Source organism: Sphaeramia orbicularis, chromosome 20 (genome assembly GCF_902148855.1).
Source record: "Sphaeramia orbicularis chromosome 20, fSphaOr1.1, whole genome shotgun sequence".
In the NCBI taxonomy this organism is placed as follows: domain Eukaryota; kingdom Metazoa; phylum Chordata; class Actinopteri; order Kurtiformes; family Apogonidae; genus Sphaeramia; species Sphaeramia orbicularis.
The window spans coordinates 3,457,638-3,481,159 of NC_043976.1; the positions used below are offsets into that span (position 1 = coordinate 3,457,638).

Consider the following 23,522-nt stretch of genomic DNA (forward strand, 5'->3'; position numbering starts at 1 on the left):
ACGCACACTGACACAACGCAGCTACTGCAGGAGAAGGTAGCACATCCACAGACAGGCAGCACAGAGGCCCTAGGGCCGTCACCCCCCCCATCAAAACAGGGTCCGACTAGGAACCCTGAGAATCAATCTGCCACGATAAATTACCAAGAATGAAAATTTTAGATATTACATTACCCAATACCCACTATTTAACAAATGTGAGGAAAAACATCATCGTCTCTTATCTTTCTACATCACCTGCATGACTCTCATCCCTCCCAGCAACTGGTACCTGGAAGCAAACTGAGAGAGAAAAGAGGACAGCAGTGGAGAAAAAAACTCAAACAGGAGCACGAGACAGGGCGTCAGCCACCAGGTTGTCCTTCCCTTTAATATGCCTTATATCCAAAGTGTACGATTGGAGACACAACGACCAACGAGTAAGCCTCTGATTTGCACACCGCAATGAGTTTAAGAACGTGAGAGGATTATGATCTGTGTAGATCACCACTGGTCCTGAACCAACATACACTTCAAAGTGCTGTAACGCCCATATGAGAGCCAGGATCTCTTTTTCCACCACAGAATAGTCCAACTGATGTTTATTAAACTTCCTGGAAAAGAAACACACCGGTCTGTCAACAGCAACATCATCTTCTTGTAAGAGTACTGCCCCAGCACCAACAAAACTGGCATCAACCTGCAACTTAAATGGTTTATCAAAATGAGGTGCAGCCAGAACAGGGGAGTCGCACAAAATCACCTTGACATTCTCAAATGCCTGTTGACACAAAGGAGACCAGATGAACTTTGCTTTTGCCTTCAGCAAGTCAGTCAATGGTGCAACAACGGTAGAAAAATTGTGACAAAAACACCGGTAATAACCAACCAAACCCAAAAACCTCATCAGCTCCTTTTTTGTCAGCGGTGGCGGATACTCAGAAACAGCCTGCACCTTCGCCAGCAGAGGGCGCACCTGGCCCCGCCCAACTTGTTTACCAAGGTAAGTCACTGTGGCCTGAGCAAACTCACACTTTGCCAGGTTCACAGTAAGATGCGCCTCAGCCAAGCGGACAAACAGCGCCTTGATGCGTTCAATGTGGACAGACCATGAATCCGAAAAAACAACAACGTCACCCAAATACACTGCACAACCTTCCAGATCACCAACCACTTTATTCATTAAACGCTGGAAGGTGGCAGGTGCATTCCTCAAATCGAACGGCATGACTCTGTAGGAATACAACCCAGACGGAGTGACAAAAGCAGAGATCTCGCACGCTCTCTGGGACAGTGGGACCTGCCAGTATCCTTTCAGGAGATCGAACTTACTAATAAACATGGCAGAACCCACCTGATCCACACAGTCATCCATACGGGGCAAAGGATAGGAATCTGCTTTGGTGACGCTGTTAACTTTTCTATAATCCTTACAAAACTGTGGCTGGCTTTGGGGCAAGCACGCACGGTGATGCCCAAGCGGAGGACGATGGTTCTGCAATACCATTTGCCTACACATAATCAATCTCAGCATCCATCAACACACGCTTCTCTGCATTAACCCTGTAAAAACGTTGTTTAATTGGCTTGGCTTCACCCACCTCAATGTCATGTTCTAACACATGTGTACAGGTCGGCCCAAACAGACTGGGGAATTTATGAATGAGGTCAACCAACTCTGTGCGCTGCACCGCAGACAGATGCCCCAAAACAGAATCGAAGTTCGCCAGCATCTGGGAATTCATCAACACTAGAATGCCCTGGATTTTCTGGAAGTCCTTTAGCCAAGATGCTGCTAGTTGATGCTACTATGTTGGCTACAATTCACATCTTTTCATTTGCAAATGTGGCCATTACCTGAAACAGCTAGGGAGGGGCAGGTGGGGGGTGGGGTGCTCGGGGGTTTGGAGGCCAGAGTGTGTGGGGAAGGGAGGCACAGCTGAGGGCTGTGAACTCATTTGCTCTGTCCAGCCTGCTAACTGACTGACTTTCACCAGTTAGCAGCTCTGACAGAGCAAATGAGCTGAACCAAAATGTTATATGTAGACCTGTAGTAGATCTCACACACACACACACACACACACACACACACACACACACACACACACACACACACACAGTCGTCAAATAATGCATAGTTTATCATTGTAAATATGTGTGGATTTTGACTCATTGTATTTTTTTACTAATGGGAACTCTAGAATATTTGCATCTGTGATAAACTGTAATGCAGATTTCACTTGTTTGTGGCTCACTTGGCTGACTGGCACAAAAAGAGATGTACAAACAGGGGTGTTGGGAGAAGATCGTTCATGTATAGCAAGCAAGGACTTGATTGACCACTTCTGGTGCAAATTTGTACATCCATAGAAATAGCCAATTGCTCTCAAACGAGACGTAATTCCTTTTGTGTTGAGGTGGATAACTGCACATACAGTATCACTTCAGTGCAGGGGGCAGCGTTATAAAAAAGGGTGCCTCCAAACTTCCCTCAGTAGAAGGATTGACGTTGTAGCACAGAGAAGAGAAGAGAGAATACAAGTGAAGCAAAGATGCCAAAATTGTACAAATTTGAGAAGGCTTTGGAGATGGTCCTGAGTGAAGTCAACCCTGTCACCTCCGATGGAGAAGAGACAGCAGAGCCGATTTCTTCTGGTAAGATTTCCTAAACATCCTATTTTCATTGCCACATTATGTTGTTGTTTTTTAGGAAAAAATTTGTGTTTTAGGTTGTGTTTTAGGAAAAGATGAGAGCAATCCTAAATCAATACAGAGGAGGCATACTTGAGATGTTTTGAAATTATAATTCAAATGATATCTTTGCATAGATTCTAACCTCGGTTGAGGTTTTCATTGCGCACATCATTTTGATACTGCATTGCTCATATCTCAAATTTATGATCATACTAGGTGAGGAGGAGGAGGAGGAGGACACTGTGCCGCCACCACAAAAGAGAGGCCAACTGGAGACGCACACTGGGGCAGAACAGAAGGCCAAAGACAGCACAGTATGGCGCGAGCAACAGCTGGGGAGGCCTCTCATTCACAGACCCACTGAAGGTTACTCCGCGGACGGGCAGCCAGCTGTTCGGGTCCGACAAAGAGTGACGACCCGTTTACAGAGTTTCCTCTGTTTTATCACTCTGGACATGCTCCGCTCCATTCAGCAGTGGACCGTTCAGCATGGACATGCCACACAGGAGAACTGGTTCGTGTCTGTCCATGAGCTGATGGCATTCATTGCCATCATCTTCTCGCGAGGAGTTACCAAGCTTCCAGCGCTGCAAGACTCTCGGGCTGAAAAACTGGGAAACCCTCTGATCATGAAGATTATGGCCTGAAATCGTTTCCAGGACATAATGCGACACCTGCGCTTCGATAATAAGGAGACACGCGCTGAACGAGTTGAGACTGACAGGTTTGCCGCAATATCCAATGTTTGGAGTTCCTTTGTTGCAAACTGCATTTCATCGTACAATCCAGGCAGGCACATCACCATAGATGAACAGCTGTTCCCAACTAAGACTCGCTGCTGTTTCTTGCAGTACATAGCAACGAAACCAGACAAGTTTGGGATGAAGCTCTGGGTGGCATGTGACCTGAAGACAAAATACAGGGGTTGGACAAAATAATGGAAACACCTTCACCTCAAGATGATAATGCCCCAATCCATACAGCTAGAATTGTTAAAGAATGGCATGAGGAACATTCTAATGAAGTTGAGCATCTCGTATGGCCGGCACAGTCCCCAGACCTCAACATTATTGAGCATTTATGGTCAGTTTTAGAGATTCAAGTAAGACGTCGATTTCCACCGCCATCGTCTCTAAAAGAGTTGGAGGGTATTCTAACTGAAGAATGGCTTAAAATTCCTTTGGAAACAATTCACAAGTTGTATGAATCAATACCTCGGAGAATTGAGGCTGTAATTGCCGCAAAAGGTGGACCTACACCATATTAAATTATATTTTGTTGATTTTTTAAGGTGTTTCCATTATTTTGTCCAACCCCTGTATGTTTGCAACATGATCCCCTATCTTGGGAAAGACCCCAGCCGTCCCATGGGGGTGAGAGTGGGAGAAGACGTGGTGATGAAGCTGATGGAGCCGTTTCTGGACAAAGGGAGAACGGTAACAACAGATAATTTCTTCACGTCTCTGGCACTCGCCAAACAACTCCTCCACCGGAAGACCACCCTCCTTGGCACAATAAATAAGGTTCGCCAGGAGCTGCCCGAATCAGCCAAGCAGACTTTGAACCGTCAGCAATACAGCACTCAGGTGTCTTCTACATCTGGTGCAGCACTGACAGTGTATGCCCCAAAGCGTAAGAAGATCGTGTGCATCCTTAGCAGCATGCATGGCGTTGTGGAGACTGGCGACACTGGCAAGAAGAAGCCAAATACAGTGACAGACTACAATACCATGAAATGCGGAGTCGATGTGATGGACCAGATGGTGCGGGAATACACGGTGTGCACAGGGACACGGCGCTGGCCTGTCGCTGTGTTTTACAACATGCTGGACATTGCAGTGCTGAATGCTCACGTCCTGTACCAGGCATGCACTGGCGTGAAGGAGAGACGGGTCGACTTCCTGGTGGAGCTGGCAAGTGAGTTGGCACACTCCCATGTGGGTGCCCAGAAGGCCAGCGTGGAGACCCGCCTTCGGCAACAACCTACCACACCAGAACCTGGGAAGTGTGCAAAGTGCCAGGTCAAAAGGCAGTGCAACAGCAATCATGCCACTATGCGCTGACTGTTACAAGTACACTTGTGGCAGGTGCAGGAAGGAGGCGGTTTGGAAGTGCCACGACTGTGCAGTATAGAGGACATAGGGTGTATTTGCAGTATAGGGTACATTTGTGTGTTTTCTATATTTCATAGTTGTGATTTCAAAGCTGATAACTCTTGTTTGGATCCTGTGCATCATCAATAAATCACAGGAAGAAATGAAAAGCAAACTTTGTCGACCTCTTACTTCAGTTTTACATTTGATACTGATTCAGTGTTATATTTGCTACAGGCAGCACATACATACTATGTTTTAACAAATATTGTTTGCATACACAGGACCCACAAATACACTGTAAGAAATATCTTTTATTTTTCCAACAATAAAATTGTAAAACAACACACACTAATAAAATGTGCAAAACCCCCAATTCTCGTGCAAAATGATACTTTACATTCACAACAAAGTTTTCTCTTCTGAAAATGGTATTTTGTGTTGAACTGACACAAACTATCACATGAATAGACTTTTATAAGCATCAGTTGAACACTGGTGTGTGTGCTACACTTCCCCCTCTGTTTGGGCCACATTCCTGCATAATGTATGCGTAGCGGCTGCATTTACAAATGATAGGTGGCTGACTGTAGGACAATGACTTGTTAATTCAAAATCACAGGGCCTTTTTGGCCCCTCTCTGGGATTTGTAGGGGGAAAGGCCAAATCGGCCCCTGCTTGGTACATGATGTGTTAACCGACCAGTCAACACAGCAGAGTCAGGCTGAGGTAAACCATCTTCACACAGTGTGTCATCAGAACCTGTCAGTGTGTTACCAACACAAACAGGGTGCGCACCCACAGCTGGCGCACCATCACCAAACTCATCCTGTATCAGCATGGTACAGTTTTAATAAGTTAATATAACAAAGTTGAGTTTTCCTTCGTCAATCAGGTGTGGAAATTGAATAGTTCTGTTCTGACAGCTGCTTAACCACCGTATATGGACCCATGAACCTGGCCTGAAACGGTGACGTCACTAAAGGTAACAGTGTCAAAACCTGATCACCTGCAGAAAAACTGCGACACTCAGCTCACTGGTCATAAATGCGCTTCATTTTCTATTGGGCTGAGGCCAATTTTTCTTTTGCCAGTTGAGTTGCAGCATAAAGATGATGTCTGAAACCATTAACATAATCTATGATATTCTGAGGAGGTTCTGCCTCCTCCCAACCACTCTTCAGAGCAGCCAGTGGACCCCTCACTGTGTGGCCAGAAACCAACTCATTAGGACTCATTACTCCTGTGTAACCTCCCTCGCTGCCAACAATAACCATGGCAAACCTTCCTCCCAGTCAGCATTCATCTGCACACAATAAGCCCGCAACAAAGATTTTAATGTTTGATGGAACCGCTCCAGCGCTCCTTGGCGCTGTGCGTGATACGCAGAGGACTTGTTGTGCGTAACATGTAGCTGTTTTAAGACTTGTGCAAATAAATGTGAGGAAAAGTTAGAACCTTGGTCACTTTGAATAACCTTTGGTATGCCAAAGATGGAAATAAACTGGCTAAGCGCACGTACCACTGCCTTGGCTGACAGCATGCGCAACAGATATACAGCAGGGTACCTAGTACTCTGACACATGACTGTCAACAAATACACTGAGCCAGATTTAGAGGGGGGAAGAGGACCAACACAATCATTATCAGATGATCGAATGGTTCACTTACAGCAGGAATTAGACACAATGGAGCCACTTGAATAACTTGGTTTGGTTTTCCTGTCACTTGACAGGTGTGACGTGTTTTCATGTATGCTGAGACACTTTTCTTAACCCGTGGCCAAAACAAATGCAGCAGAATCCTGTCATATGTTTTAGCAACACCCCTGTGACCAGACTCATCATGAGCAACAAAGAGAACCACATCACGAAACTTTGTAGGTATCACAACCTGATACAAACCTGGTACAAACCCAGCTCCAGGCCTGTCCCAGGAGGACATGCCCCCGACCGGACCATCAGCGCAGGCAGGGAAATCCCCTCTGCCTCTCTTGTGGGTCAACAAATAATCATCAGCAAGCGCGCTGCTTCTGCCGCCGTGTGTACTTTCTTTTCACTGATGTACATTACCAATCTTTCAGGGACCGAGTTTTTAAACTGCTCAAGCATGATTAAATCACACAACCCTTCAAAGTCTGTTACCCCTGCAGCTGCACACCAGTGGTGAAAATGTGTCCCCAACTCACGCGCAAACTCCAGATAAGATTTATCTCCTTTTTTTTTCAGCTCTGAAACCGCTGTCTATATGCCTCAGGCACGAGTTCATAACTTTTCAACACCGCCGCTTTAACCTTTAAGTAGTTGCCACTGTCAGGTGCAGTCAGTGAGGAAAAAGCTTCCTGTGTGCGCCCTGTCAGCACACACTGCAGCAACACCCCCTGTCTGCGTCAGTCCACGCTCTCGTGTCAGCTACACGCTCAAACAGGACAGAAAATGTGTCTACATCTCTCTCATTGAACTTCGGGACTAATCGTAGATTGCTTAAAACATCACCAGAGTCACCAGTCCGACCACCAGGCAATCTGCCCTCACTGATGAGAGTCAGTCTCTGGGTCTCCAAATCCAATTTAGCCAACTCAGTCTGCTGACTTAATTTTTCCAGTGCCACAGTTTTTTCCAAATCAGCTTTTTGCCTCAACTGCTCCAATTCGAGTTGTTTTTCTTTCTCTAACCGAAACTGTAACATCAGCAACTCCTTCTGCTGTTCGAAAGTTAAAGCAGAGCCTGCGTCCTGCGCACCGACACTCGCTGCAGCCTTTCCCTCAACAGGTGACACAGTCGTGGCCTTCAAAACTCCCATGTCACACAAATTTACCACAATTGCTTTCACATTTTCTTTCAACCTTTTATCAGAGACATATGTATTATAATGCTCTGCCAGTTTCAGCAATTGCTCTTTTGTGCACCGCTCCACAAACTCCTCTGAGGGAGCCCTCACAAACTCCTCTACTGCCATTAGAGGCGCAAAAAAAAAAAAAAAAAAAAAAAAAAAAAGCACACACCCAGGGAAATAAAAAGAAAATACGATTATGGCCTCAGACCATACCAGACAGCACAGTCACCAAGACCTCAGCGGATGGACACCCCCGCTAACTGCCTGACCATCTCTAACTAAACTCAACCCTAGTCTTCAGGGGATACTGATGGCAGGTACTTACGCACTGTTCTACCACTAGTTTGACAAAGCGACCAGTAGACTGGCGACCCGTCAGCACTATGGACGTGCTCCCGAGACAACTGCTAACCTTTCAGCCACACTACAGTGATTCAGCCAATCCCAAAGGGGAAGCGCCCTTAACCTGCTGGGGACTCCTCCCACTGATCACAGAGCAGAGGCCAACACGTGACTTCTCCTGTTTCCTTCTACACTAAAATTCCACATTCGCACATCTATCACGGCCACCTAACCAGCCCAGAAACAATTCCTCTCCTCCCACAATCCTTGCCTATGAGTGTTCCCACGGGGAATCCCACCGGGAATCCCTAGAATGACGTCACAACCATTTAGGCGCGAACACCAAACAAAGAGCTTCCTGGACAGAGAGAAAGACAGAAGTCTCCACAGAAACAACATTACAGAACCGTCAAGTTCTACAGTTGGACAAGCCCCCAGTTGTTATGGTCTGGCTCGGGGGCCACAACAAAAATATCAAACGGAGGATCAATGCTAAACGTGATTGGTTTTACAAAGTAACGAATAAGTGCAAACGAAACCATAACCAGAACACAAAGTACAATAAACAAAACAAAGGTGGCTCGGGCTGAGCATCCAGCCGGTGGCAGAGAGAGAGAGAGCGCGGCCTGGACAGGCATCCTTTATAGACTGGGAACCAACGGCCGCAGGTGTTTCCGATTCCCAGGCTCCACCTCACGCACACTGACACAGCTACTGCAGGGGAAGGAAACACATCCACATCCACAGACACATCCACAGACAGGCAGCACAGAGGCCCTAGGGCCGTCACAATAGCACAATTCATACACAGGGCAATTCACAGTGCTTTACAAAAATGGAAAAGAGACAGATTAAAAACACACAATTACAATTAAAACACAATCAATAAAACATAAATAATAATCACTTAAAACAAAGTAAAAGAGAAGAGTGCAGATAGAACCCTTTCAGTTGTTCTATGCACAGCTGAACAGCCGTTTTCAGCCTGGACTGAAACATTGTCAGAGTAGAGGCCTGTCTCATGTCATCAGGAAGACTGTTCCAGAGTTTAGCTGCATAGAACTGAAACACAGCTTCACCCTGTTTAGTCCTGACTCTGGGTGCCAGCAAAAGACCAGTCCATGAGGTTCTCAGGGTCCGAGATGGTTCATATGGGACCAACACGTCACAGATGTACTTTGGTGCTGGACCATGGACAGACTTATAGGCCAGCAGAGCTGTTTCAAAGTCTATTCTCTGAGCCACAGGAAGCCAGTGCACAGATCTGAGCACAGGACTAATATGGTCGCACTTCCTGGTTCTAGTCAGGACTCAAGCAGCAGCGTTCTGGATGTTCTGCAGCTGTCTTACAGCTCGTTTAGAAAGTCCAGTCAGAAGGTCCATGCAGTCCAGTCAGAAGGTCCATGCATTTATCTCTAGCAGGTTAGACTACTGTAAAGTAGTCTAACCTGCTAGAGATAAATGCATGGATAAGTCTGTCTAAGTCTGCTTTAGACAGTAAACCTTTGATTCTGGCAATGTTTTTGAGATGGTAAAAGGCTGATGATGTAAGTGATTTAATGTGGCTGTTAAAGTTTAGGTGCTAGGGGTATTATACGGGGGGGGGGTGTGTGTACATCCCATACGTACCTCACAATGGGTATGTGCAGATCATATGACCGTACAAAGTGAAAATGAAACTTAGAGACGCTTTACTTATTCCTCTCTCCCACTGTTGTGCAGCTCATTTTCTTTTTCCCTACCTTTGGAAACTTTAATTTGAGGGAGCAGGATGTTTGTTTAAGGGAGCATTGCCCCCCTTGCCCCCCCCTACAATCGGGCCCAACTCTGAGTACATATGATATGCTACAATGTCGCAAACGTTACCATAAAGCAGAGCAGATCTGCTGAAAAAGTGCCGCTGCCAGACATAAACAGTAGGCTTCCACCTGTTTACATGGGTGTGGTGTTTGGGGCATGGAGCAGTGTGAGCACGAACCAAAACAAGGTGATGCACAACACTGTAACATGTTGTAATACATTACTTCCTGAATCAGAAACGAAATACAGGTGTGAGAACTAAATGTGCACAGTGGTTTTCAGTTTTAATTTCACATCGTTGAAACCATTTTTGTGTCATTTCTTTTTTCTTTGGCTCTTAGTTCTGGTCTCCTAATGAAAAGTGTGAGGTTTAAGATCAGGAACCGGCTCTGACTGGGCCCTGGACCTGCCTCTGAAAAGGGTTAAAAGATGTTGATTCTCGTCTCTCTGGTTTCTAAGGTCGGAGACAGTTTGTTACCTGGTCATTGTGTTAAACCACATGGTGTCCGCCAGCTGTCTGACATTAGTACTTCCTGTCCTGGTGTTTCTCTGGGCGACGCTGTCTGTCCCTCGGCCCAGTAAGACCTTCTGGATGACGGCCATCATCTACACTGAGGTTTCCACTGCTCTGCTGGTTTTATTCATTGTCAGATGTTTTACTGTTTTCAGATTTGTCACTCGATCTGTCTGCCGTCCTTTCTGTTCTCAGGTCACCATCGTCATCAAGTATTTCTTCCAGTTTGGTTTCTTTCCTTTCAATCAGAAGCTGGAGGTGGACCGCTCGAAACCCTTCCATCCTCCAAACATCTTGGGGGTGGAGAAGAAGGAGGGCTATGTCATTTATGACCTGCTGCAGCTTCTTGCTTTGTTTTATCACAGAGCCATTCTGAAGGTAAAAAACACTAAATTCTACAATCACAGCGACAAATTCACAGTAAAATATTTATGTGTTTCTCCTCAAAGTGCCATGGACTGTGGGACCAGAGCATCTCCGTGGAGACCGATGTGCTTCATCACCATGGTGAAACCACTTCCACGTCCATGGATCCAACGGATTCTGCTAACACTCTGCGTCGTCGAATCAGACATCGAACGTGCTCCAGCTCCACCCAGCTGCGCTCTCCCGCAGGTAGAAAAAAACGCACATTTATCAGTCCATCATTCACCACCGCCATTAGATCCAGATCACATGCACCTTATCACTGTCCCACCACTGTGAACTGTTAACATCAGTATTAGAGAACATGACTTCTGACCTGTAGGGAGCGCTGTTATTGAGAAGAGTATCTTGTAAGTGGCTGAACATGTTCCTGGTTCAGTAGAAAGATGTTTATACAGGGAGTATCAGAAAAAAGTAGACTCTCAGAAAAAGCAACATAAAACCAAAATGCGAAGACATTTTGAAATTCTGGTCATATGTGTTTATTGACCATGGAATTGTCCTTTGATTGACACCAGTGTCCTGGGCCAGTTTTCATGTTTCAGTGAACAACGCTAATTTGAATTGTGCAAAATAAAAGTCTTTTGCGCATGGAAGTGTAAGGGTCAGTATGAGATCTGTCACCATGGGGGACAAGATCCATTGGTCAGACCTCAGAACACACCCCAGCAGCGAGCTGTCATGGTCACCAAATATCATCGAAGTAAAAGTGCCCTAGTTGTCCTTGAGAGGTTCTGCCAAGAATCGCTGCTGGGGTGTGTAGTAGGTCTGACCAACTTCAACCAAACCACATGGACATCCAGAGGAACAGGAAGGCCAATGCACAGAATATGCACAAATTTAAACCCATGAATTATGCCAGTGGTTATTGGTCTGTTTCTAACAAATGAAATTACCAAGAGGGGACACCCAGATGATGCAATGAATTACGTATGCTGACTGAAATGTTTCATATTTCCAAAGGTCAGCTCAAAACAAGCTTAAAGAATCCTCACTAACAGCATTAACCCCTTGTGTTTGGCCTGATAGACTCAAATCTGTTGTTAATGTGAAATCTTTGTATCAATGGTAGGGGCTGAACATGTCATTATTTTTGTTCTGTTTTATGTATCCAAGAAAAAGACCAATGGAACTTGTCATCCATGGTCACAGATCTCATATTAAGCCTTATACTTGCATGCACAAAAGACTTATTTTGCACAATTCAAATTAGCGTTGTTCATTGAAGCATGAAAACTGGCCCAGGACACTGGTGTCAATCTAGGGACAGTCACATGGTCAATAAACACATATGAGCAGATTTTCAAACTGTCTTCACATTTTGGTTTTATGTTGTTTTTTTCTGAGTCTACTTTTTCTGATACACCCTGCATAGGTCTGGTTTGAGTCCTGAGGAATGATGTGGTCTCAGTCCAGAGGTCAGGGGTTCAAGTTCTGTCTCTACAGAGTGTATTAGTCCTTCTACCTTGTGTGCTAATACTTGTATATTAGTACTTTCATGGAGTAATTTCAGTGGTTTTGCTGGTTTTCAGGCAGCATGAGCTCCAAAGCTCAGCCTCCCTCTAAGTTGGACTTGCTACTGGAGAAACTCCGAGAACTTTCCATCAGAGCCAAGAAGTTCTCCGTTAGCAGGTGCGTCAAAACTTAGCTAACCGTCCAGTGTCGCCTACTGACAGGTCACATGACCCACTGACCATATGCCCCTCCCCCTCCTCTTGGCAGGTGTATGTCAGTTTACCAGCCGGTCTGTCAGTTCTTCAGAGCTCTCGTCCAACCAGAGTACAGCGCCGTCACAGACGTTTACGTCCTCATGTTCTTAGCCGACACTGTGGACTTCATCATCATCGTCTTCGGCTTCTGGGCCTTTGGGGTGAACACAGACTGGATAAAATAACAGATGAACATTTAATGTTTCATAGCGGCTGTATTATTTTTATTCACGCTGTGATGTTCCAACCTGGTCTTTCAGAGATCACGGAGTAGTTTTGGTTCCTAACATGTTCTAAATCTTTTAAATGAGTTTATGATACAGCAGAGTGTTGTGATTAAAAACTGTAAAACATTCTGTTGAGGAGTTTTCAGTTAAAACAAGTGGATTCTGTTTTATTTCAGAAACACTCTGCGGCAGCTGACATCACTTCCTCTCTCTCTGAAGATCAAGTGCCTGAAGCCTTTTTGGTCATGGTCCTCATCCAGTTTGGTATGTCTGCCTGCCTGTCTGTCTGCCTGCCTGTTTAACTGATCTGTTTGACCTGTCTGTCTGTTGGACCTGTTTGTCTAACCTGTCTGTCTAACCCAGGGGTCAGCAACCCTGGTCCTAGAGAGCCACTATCCTGCATGTTTTAGATGGTTCCCTCTTCCAACACAGCTGATGGTCGTTATCAGGCTTCTGCAGAGCTTGATGATAGGCTTATTATTTGAATCAGGTGTGTTGGAAGAGGGAAACATCTAAAACATGCAGGATAGTGGCTCTCTAGGATCAGGGTTGCTGACCCCTGGTCTAACCTGTCTGTCTGACCTGTCTGTTTGCAGGGACCATGGTGATAGACAGGGCTCTGTATTTGAGGAAGACCGTTTTAGGGAAGTTGGTGTTCCAGGTGATCCTGGTGTTTGGGATTCATTTCTGGATGTTCTTCATCCTGCCGACGGTCACCGAGAGGTAACATAACCTTCTTCTAACCATAGTGGGCCCAGGCTATTTCCTGGTTGAGTCATGTTTCATTACAGTTCAGTGTTATTGAACATTGAGATTTTCATCATCTGTTGCCTGAATGAAGATCTCTTTTACTGCAGTTGAGAACTTCAGATCTCCACTAATCCTGTCTCCAGAGATGGACTTTGACTGTGGATGTGGACTTTGTGAAGACACATCTGTAAAATATAATTTGAGGGCTGGAAAAAGACACTGAAGTGTTGGTTTCTGGTTGTTTCAGACGTTTCAATCAGAACCTGGTGGCTCAGCTGTGGTATTTCGTAAAGTGTGTATACTTCAGTTTGTCGGCCTATCAGATCCGATCCGGATATCCGACCAGAGTCCTGGGAAACTTCTTGACCAAGAGCTACAATTACCTGAACCTGTTCCTGTTCCAGGGGTGAGTCTGCAATGCTGTCCACCAGAAACCTGAAACATCAAGTCCATCATCAACTACACAGAGACAGGACACACTTTAACCCATCTGTCTGTCTGTCTGTCCTCCTCTGTCTGTCTGTCTGTCCTCCTCTGTCTGTCTGTCTGTCTGTCCTCCTCTGTCTGTCTGTCTGTCCTCCTCTGTCTGTCTGTCTGTCTGTCCTCCTCTGTCTGTCTGTCTGTCTGTCTGTCCTCCTCTGTCTGTCTGTCTGTCTGTCTGTCCTCCTCTGTCTGTCTGTCTGTCCTCCTCTGTCTGTCTGTCTATCCTCCTCTGTCTGTCTGTCTGTCTGTCCTCCTCTGTCTGTCTGTCTGTCCTCCTCTGTCTGTCTGTCTGTCTATCCTCCTCTGTCTGTCTGTCTGTCTGTCTATCCTCCTCTGTCTGTCTGTCTGTCTATCCTCCTCTGTCTGTCTGTCTGTCTGTCTGTCTGTCTATCCTCCTCTGTCTGTCTGTCTGTCTGTCCGTCCTCCTCTGTCTGTCTGTCTATCCTCCTCTGTCTGTCTGTCTGTCTATCCTCCTCTGTCTGTCTGTATGTCTGTCTGTCCTCCTCTGTCTGTCTGTCTGTCTGTCCTCCTCTGTCTGTCTGTCTGTCTGTCTGTCTGTCTGTCCTCCTCTGTCTGTCCGTCTGTCTGTCCTCCTCTGTCTGTCTGTCTGTCCTCCTCTGTCTGTCTGTCTGTCTGTCTGTCCTCCACTGTCCATCCATCCGTCTGCAGGTTCCGGTTGGTTCCGTTTCTTACGGAGCTCCGTGCAGTGATGGACTGGGTTTGGACGGACACCACCCTGTCTCTGTCCTCGTGGATCTGCGTGGAGGACGTCTACGCCCACTGCTTTGTCTTAAAGTGCTGGAGGGAGTCAGAGAAGGTTCGTATACTCAGTGTTTGGACATGATTTCTACATCCTCATTTGTGTCTTTTGACTAATATCATAATTTTACTAAACTTGTATTTAGTTCTAATTTTATTCAACTAAATTAAAATTTTGGTAAAAAACTAAATTCCAGGGAAAAGTAAAAAAGGACAGTTATAGATAGATTTCAGCATCAACTTGTAATTCAATTTATGATCAATTAGACATAAAACCTGTAACTGGGAAACAATACTATAGTAATTCACCTGCAGAGCATCCCTTGTTACGATAGTAATGTTGCCCGTTTCCATGTTGCCTGTCACTTGTAGAGAATAGAAGAACTCAGGTGTTGAATCCTGTTTTTACCTGAATGAATGAATGGATGAATGAATGAATGAATGAAGGAAGTAATGAATGAATGATTCATCTGTAAATGTCATATTTATGAAGCATTTGTTTCATGGATGTGAGGTGTTAAAGTTAACTACATCATTCTCTTTATCCTTCTATACTGTAAACATTTAGTCTTAATATTCATACGTATCTGTACTTAGTATCTGTGTGTACTTGTACTCAATATTTGTGTGTACTTGTACTCAGTGTTTGTGCGTACCTGTACTCAGTATGTGTGTACTTGTACTCAGTATCTGTGTTCTTGTACTCAGTATCTGTGTGTACTTGTACTCAGCGCTACCCGCAGCCTCGGGGCCAGAAGAAGAAGCGTGTGGTGAAGTACGGGATGGGTGGCCTCATCGTTCTCCTGCTCATCTGCATCGTCTGGTTTCCGTTGCTCTTCATGTCTCTCATTAAGTCGGTGGCCGGAGTGGTCAACCGCCCGCTGGACGTCTCTCTGACCATTACGCTGGGAGGTTTTCAGGTAAAAACACCTGAACTGATGAGAGGTTTACACAACTTTCAGATCCACCGTGGACCAGATTAACTCCAGTTACTGCTAGGGTGACCGGGTGCTTACGAGCCACAAGGAGTGTGTTTGTGTGGGACATGTAACAGGAATGCTGGAACAAAGCCTAGATTTTTAAACAATGTGCATCTTATTGTCGAGCTTATAAATATGAATGACAACTATTTGATTTGGTTGCACACAGTATGCATATTTTTGCACTGAGCATTTATTTTCTGCTTTTTTGCACAGGTTTCAACAACTTTCTTTGCTTGTAAAAAGAAAACAAAAAAATCTACTTGTAAAACTAAAAAAAAGAAACCTCAAGTTTCAAATATTGTAATTAAATACTTTTAGAAAATCTGCTGGGTTTTTTTTTATTTGAGTACATGTTCTCAACCCTCAAACAAAAAGGCATAAGTGACAACATTATAACAGCTGTATCCACTTCCAGTCAACCTTAAATTAGTTGGACCAAAAACTAGGGATGCACTGATACCGATATGAGTATTTGGTATCAGCTCCAATACTCAGTGTGTGTACTCGTATTCGTACTTGTAAAAGATATCCGATACAAATGCACCGATACCACTTACGGCCGTGTGACATTCACAGTTCAGTGCAGCAGGTATGTGGTGGAGGAATAATGTGTGTGGAGTGTGAAGAGTTTGGAGACTGAACTAAATAAATGACGGTGATAAAAGTAACGCTGACTGATAGTAACACAGACAGACACGGACACAGCGTTCTGTCCGTCCTCTGCGTACATTCCATCCGTTTTCCAGGTGATGGCGGATGAGACGGTTCCCAGACGGCGAATACCACTGGGGGTATGGAGCGGTGTGGACCGCCGCCAGTGGAAGTGAAAATGAAACTTATGGTTCATTTCTCTTCCTGCTGAAGCTAAACTTTTAAACCTTACCAGAGAAAATGCTGCAATATTAGTATCACAGTAGTGTTCCCTCTGTCGTCTCCATGTTTGTTATTACTGACTTTCTTCTTCTTCTTCATTAACTCTTTAAGTGCCAGACAGTTAAGGGGCTAATAAGCCTTAAAAGTGCCACAGAATTTGGCCGTTTTTCAGTATTTTGCGTCATTTTTATAATATTTGAAGAATCCTGCAGGAAACCGCTCGGTAACATCCGACCGATTGCTGATTAGATTCAAAACGCACCGGATGCAGCCAATTCATTATTGATCGTAATTTGCATAATTTATAATAATAATAATAATAATAATAATAATAATAATCTTTATTTATATAGCACTTTTCATACATTAAAAACTGTAGCACAAAGTGCTTTACATATCCGTTTAAAAATCAGTACCGCCCCACACCCACCCACTCACCCGCACACACACACACACACACACACACATACATATACATGCAAACCCACAAGCTCACACATACTTAAGAAGACTGACTGAGCACGGGTAGACCAGAACAAAAATGTACAAGTAAAAGTAAAACATCAATTTAGGAGGCGCTGTCTCAGGGAGCCATCCGCACCAGGAGGCAGCCGCCGACCCCGGCGACCAGGCACCAGCAACACAGCCCCGCATCCCAACTAGTGGGAGAGGGCCAACTGGGACCCCCACCCACCAGAAAGGAGCGGACCCCAGTGAGAGAAGGAGCCACAGCCCCCGGAGTCCACAGCCGCCCCCCGGCATGGAGGGCTCCCTCTGATGAAACACCAGAGAATAAGAAACATTAAAAAGATATAAAAATATTATTCGGTCGCGTGACCTCAAATTCCCGTCTGCTTGGTCTCAAAAGGGGGACACAGAAAGAACGTCATCGAAATGTGAGAAAGAAATGGAGGTGGATGGTTTGTTTGTACACAAATATGGCGTGTTCTCCAAAGCCGATCTGATCGGCCCGTGGCACTTTACAGGTTGTTTTCGTAAAGCCGATTTAATCGGCCCATGGCACTGAAAGTGTTAAACTTTCCTCTTCTTCGTGGTATTTGTCCAGTATGGTTAATTCAGAGCGGCGCCCCCTGGTGGAGTAATTGAGAAACGCTCATTCTAACACATTAAATGTCAGTAGCAGCACTTTGTTCCAGACTAATGACAACGACAATAAAGCACATTTACAAAAGGAACTAACAACTGGAATGGGATTATTAAGTACTCGTATCGGTACTCGGTATCAGCAAGTACTCAAATGTAAGTACTCGTACTTGTACTCAGTCTGGAAAAAAGTGGTATCGGTGCATCCCTATCAAAAACCTTTGTGCATCTACATACTTAACAAAAGCATATTTCGTCACCGTAAGTCTCTCAGTTCAAACTCCAAACTCTTAAAAATAGGCAAAAGGGAATATGGATCAAATCTAACCAAACATCACATACATACAGTGTGTCCCTTCAAGTCATACTCAATGGAGAAATAAGTTTGACATGGGAACATAGTTCACACAATACCCTCTGTGAATCACCCCTCCCCCTTTCACCCATGTATAAACACTTTCCCATTCTTTTCTGTAGTTGTAGATTTTGCGCAGTTTCCATGATTTCCACCAATATTTGTCTGAGGCTTTTTCCTTTGTTTTTTGTGTGTCAGTGGGTGGAGCTCAGGAGGACACTGGTGACAGGTTAATGGACTCCTGACCCCACCTGTATGTAGGTTGATTGACAGCGGACACAGCCAATGGTGATAGTGCTGTCTCCACTATAAAATGGAAGTCATGTTTGGAGGAAGGCGACTGTCCTGCACAGAGCCAATCAAATGCGGGACATTGTTTCAATTTGTGGGACGTGGAAAAAATGGTCATAATGCTGTGCAGTCCCGCACAAAGCAGGACACCTGGTCACCCTAGTTACTGCAGATCAAATACAAATACACAGGAAAACTCACCTCAATGCCACTCGCCACTGTCACCCGTCACAAGTGTTTACTCCTAGAGGATTCTGTTGGGTTTCTGTAAATTGGCTTAGAGTCTGGTTTTGACCAACTTGATATGTAAAGTGTCATGAGATAACTTTTGTTATGATTTGGCGCTATATAAATAAAATTTGATTTGATTTGATTTGAATGACACAGCTTTAGTTTTGGTACTGACAGCAGCACCACTCTGACAAAACCATTACTGCAGTATTACTGAAGTAACAGTTCTAATCCAGAACTTTTATGTGCAGCCAATCTTCACAATGAGCGCACAGCAGAATCAGCTCCGAGATCTGACTGAGGAAGACTTCAGCTCCATCAGCTCCTACAGCTACACACCTGTAAGTGCTCACCAACCCCTTGTACTTCCACCTCCAGAAGATCTCCAGTGTTCCCCTTAGTGCTTGTGTCACCTCCTTCTTGGGTGATGTGATTGAGACAAATCCAGAGTTTTTCCCAAAACTCTGGCTCCAACCAGGTCTGGTCAGTTCAGTCAAAAAATCATATTGGGAAGTTTTGAGGTAGAATCTCCATCCATGAGCTCAATCACATTTTTTCTCACCTCGTACTAATTGTGGGAAAGTTTCCGTTTTTTTTTTGGCAATTTTATTACCTCCGCCAAGGAGGTTATGTTTTTGCCAGGGTTTGTTTGTTTGTTTGTTTGTTTGTCTGTCTGTTTGTCTGTCCGTTAGTGTGCAACATAACTCAAAAAGTTATGGACAGATTTGGATGAAATTTTCAGGGTTTGTTGGAAATGGGATAAGGAAGAAATTATTAAATTTTGGTGGTGATCGGGGGTGGGGGGCCCCACGGGGGGGCCCATTTCTAACAAACCCTGAAAATTTCATCCAAATCTGTCCATAACTTTTTGAGTTATGTTGCACACTAACGGACAGACAAACAGACAGACAAACCCTGGCAAAAACATAACCTCCTTGGTGTGGGGGGGCCCATGGGGGGGGCCACTGATCAGCCTTGGCGGAGGTCTGCGCTCTCCGAGTGCTTCTAGTTTTTATTGAAGAGTGAGAGAGACAACATTTTCCAGTCACATCAATTTGCCACATATTCCTCACAGTGTTCACATAGAAAAACACTCTCCATCAAAACAAGGCTCATTGAGGCTAATACATTTCTGATTGTCTCTGTCCCACTTTCTTAGGGACTGGAAATGATTTTTTTTTTCTTTTCTTCAAACATCCAGAGAGAGAACAGCATGGACATGGCTTTGTATAATATTCAATAGAAAAGATTACGAGCGATACTTATACAGATGGAAAATAAAAATAAAAAAGACTGCATATTAAATTGAATAGTGATAATAATAATACATTTTATTTATAGGCATCTTTCTTGGCACTCAAGGACACCGTACGGGAAAACAGTAAAACAGGAGAGTATAAAACAAGCAGTAAAGCAGAGTAAAAAATAAAAGGCAGATTAAAAAATTGGACAATGCAATTGTGTTCACAAAGAGAAAGAGGTCCTAAACAGATGCGTTCCTTTTATATCCCCATGGTAACATTTGGCATGTATTGTTTCACATAATTTTCCCATTTTTCCCAATGTTTGACAAATATTTCTAATTTCAGTTTAACGGAGAAGGTGATTTTTTTCCATTTTCTAAATATCCCATGTTATTTGACCCCATTGCTGAACAGTTGGCTCATCCTGTACCATCCATTTTTTTGTTATTGTTTTTTTCCCTGCTGCCAAAAGAACATTCTAGAGATATTCATCTATTTTCATAGCAGGTGTTTTGAGTCCTAAATACATAGTTCTGAAGTCATAGGGAAGGTATGTTTTAAATATTAATTGCGTTGCTTTATTGATCTCAGACCAGTAGTTTTGCGTACCCTGACAGTCTCACAATATGTGGAAGTGATGGGCCAACTGACAGCCACAGTTTGTCCAACATTTACTGTTTACCTGGGAAAAGCGTGCACTCTGATATGGGGTTATTAAAAAATGTGATATGTTTTTCCATCAATATTCTTTCCACGTATGAGATCTTGTGCTTTTCCATTGAGATGTGCATATCCACCTGTGGGAAAGTTTCAGTTAAACTATGAGCAGCTCCTGGTTCCTCAGGTTTTTGGAGACTCAAGCTGTGTGATGGATTTACGTTGTTATTCTTGTTATTTGACTAGATCCTGGCAATATCAAGAAGAATCCTGAACCACATCCGTTTTACCCAAGTAAACACTGAAAATGTATATTTCCCAGAGTGCCTTGCAGTTCCTAGAGGCATATAGTCATGAGGATGTGACGATGGCGGAACTTCAGGGCAGCAGTAACTCTCTGTGGACCATCAGCCCCCCCAGCAGACAGTACCTGAGCCAAGTTCTGAACCTGGAGCACTTCCCCCTGACCCTGTCCTGGACCATCCAAAGGTCGGGTGAATCTTACTGATCAATAATCAACCACTGATCAGACTCACAGAAACATCTGACCATCTGTGTTTGTTTTTGATTGACAGGAACTTGAGTTTGGGGGCGAAGGCGGAGCTTGCATCTGGTAAACATGTGACATACCTGGATGATCAGACCCGCCTGGAGCTGATCCAGTTGCTGAATGGAACCAGGACACTTCCTGTGTGAGTGCAGTGGCATTAGCTAACATGCTAGTGAAAACCAAAGGAAACATGATTTATATCATTAGCAGGTCATTTACTGACGACAAACATGGCCACCGGTGTGTTTTTATTTCTGTTTAAATGGTAACGAAACTAGAGGCTCCACATGGAAATATCCAAACTTTGTGTTTGTCTTTAGGGTAATTCAGGAAGTGTTTCCATGTTTCATCCGAGCCCCAAGTGACTCCAATGCCAAACCCATCGAACAGCTTTACCCAGGTAAACACTGGTAAAACATCTGTAAAAATATGACTTTTACCTGGTAAACACTGGTAAAACATCTGTAAAAATATGACTTTTATCTGGTAAACACTGGTAAAACATCTGTAAAAATATGACTTTTACCTGGTAAACACTGGTAAAACATCTGTAAAAATATGACTTTTACCTGGTAAACACTGGTAAAACATCTGTAAAAATATGACTTTTACCTGGTAAACACTGGTAAAACATCTGTAAAAATATGACTTTTATCTGGTAAACACTGGTAAAACATCTGTAAAAATATGACTTTTATCTGGTAAACACTGGTAAAACATCTGTAAAAATATGACTTTTACCTGGTAAACACTGGTAAAACATCTGTAAAAATATGACTTTTATCTGGTAAACACTGGTAAAACATCTGTAAAAATATGACTTTTATCTGGTAAACACTGGTAAAACATCTGTAAAAATATGACTTTTACCTGGTAAACACTGGTAAAACATCTGTAAAAATATGACTTTTATCTGGTAAACACTGGTAAAACATCTGTAAAAATATGACTTTTATCTGGTAAACACTGGTAAAACATCTGTAAAAATATGACTTATCTGGTAAACACTGGTAAAACATCTGTAAAAATATGACTTTTACCTGGTAAACACTGGTAAAACATCTGTAAAAATATGACTTTTATCTGGTAAACACTGGTAAAACATCTATAAAAATGTGACGTTTATCTGGTAAACACTGGTAAAACATCTGTAAAAATATGACTTTTATCTGGTAAACACTGGTAAAACATCTATAAAAATATGACTTTTATCTGGTAAACACTGGTAAAACATCTATAAAAATGTGACGTTTATCTGGTAAACACTGGTAAAACATCTATAAAAATGTGACGTTTATCTGGTAAACACTGGTAAAACATCTATAAAAATGTGACGTTTATCTGGTAAACACTGGTAAAACATCTATAAAAATGTGACGTTTATCTGGTAAACACTGGTAAAACATCTATAAAAATATGACTTTTATCTGGTAAACACTGGTAAAACATCTATAAGAATGTGACGTTTATCTGGTTAACACTGGTAAAACATCTATAAAAATATGACTTTTATCTGGTAAACACTGGTAAAACATCTATAAGAATGTGACGTTTATCTGGTAAACACTGGTAAAACATCTATAAAAATAAGACTTTTAACTGGTAAACCATCTATAAAAATAAGACTTTTAACTGGTAAACACTGGTAAAACATCTATAAAAATAAGACTTTTAACTGGTAAACACTGGTAAAACATCTATAAAAATATGACTTTTATCTGGTAAACACTGGTAAAACATCTATAAGAATGTGACGTTTATCTGGTAAACACTGGTAAAACATCTATAAAAATAAGACTTTTAACTGGTAAACCATCTATAAAAATAAGACTTTTAACTGGTAAACACTGGTAAAACATCTATAAAAATAAGACTTTTAACTGGTAAACACTGGTAAAACATCTATAAGAATGTGACGTTTATCTGGTTAACACTGGTAAAACATCTATAAAAATAAGACTTTTAACTGGTAAACCATCTATAAAAATAAGACTTTTAACTGGTAAACCATCTATAAAAATAAGACTTTTAACTGGTAAACACTGGTAAAACATCTATAAAAATAAGACTTTTAACTGGTAAACCATCTATAAAAATAAGACTTTTAACTGGTAAACCATCTATAAAAATAAGACTTTTAACTGGTAAACACTGGTAAAACATCTATAAAAATAAGACTTTTAACTGGTAAACACTGGTAAAACATCTATAAAAATAAGACTTTTAACTGGTAAACACTGGTAAAACATCTATAACTAGAAGCACTCGGAGAGTGCAGACCTCCGCCAAGGCTGATCAGTGGCCCCCCCCATGGGCCCCCCTACCCCCGATCACCACCAAAATTTAATCATTTCTTCCTTATCCCATTTCCAACAAACCCTGAAAATTTCATCCAAATCTGTCCATAACTTCTTGAGTTATGTTGCACACTAACGGACAGACAAACAAACAAACAGACAGACAAACAAACAAACCCTGGCAAAAACATAACCTCCTTGGCGGAGGTAAAAATATGACTTTTATCTAGTAAACACTGGTAAAATATCTGTAAAAATATGACTTTTATTTGGTAAACACTGGTAAAATGTCTGTAAAAATATGACTTTTATCTGGTTAACGCTGG

The 23,522-nt window shown here is 43.1% G+C and overlaps 1 protein-coding gene and 1 long non-coding RNA gene across 3 annotated transcripts in view; one reads left to right on the forward strand and one right to left on the reverse strand.

Moving 5' to 3' along the window:
* LOC115411038 (piezo-type mechanosensitive ion channel component 2-like) overlaps positions 1-23,522 on the forward strand; it is an 88,843-nt gene that overhangs the window by 61,053 nt on the left and 4,268 nt on the right. For both annotated transcript variants that reach the window (XM_030122971.1, XM_030122972.1), the window contains exons 38-51: positions 10,203-10,359; positions 10,453-10,635; positions 10,707-10,872; positions 12,216-12,315; positions 12,406-12,553; positions 12,796-12,883; positions 13,216-13,342; positions 13,617-13,775; positions 14,522-14,669; positions 15,343-15,531; positions 18,700-18,789; positions 20,672-20,838; positions 20,925-21,041; positions 21,220-21,299. In XM_030122971.1, coding sequence (XP_029978831.1) covers positions 10,203-10,359; positions 10,453-10,635; positions 10,707-10,872; positions 12,216-12,315; positions 12,406-12,553; positions 12,796-12,883; positions 13,216-13,342; positions 13,617-13,775; positions 14,522-14,669; positions 15,343-15,531; positions 18,700-18,789; positions 20,672-20,838; positions 20,925-21,041; positions 21,220-21,299 — 1,919 coding nt within the window. The remainder of the gene's footprint in view (positions 1-10,202; positions 10,360-10,452; positions 10,636-10,706; positions 10,873-12,215; positions 12,316-12,405; positions 12,554-12,795; positions 12,884-13,215; positions 13,343-13,616; positions 13,776-14,521; positions 14,670-15,342; positions 15,532-18,699; positions 18,790-20,671; positions 20,839-20,924; positions 21,042-21,219; positions 21,300-23,522) is intronic.
* Positions 2,157-5,456, reverse strand: LOC115411041 (uncharacterized). The gene is made up of 2 exons (XR_003934167.1): positions 5,240-5,456; positions 2,157-2,573 (listed from the first exon to the last, which is right to left on the reverse strand). It is a non-coding gene; the product is annotated as an uncharacterized LOC115411041 (long non-coding RNA).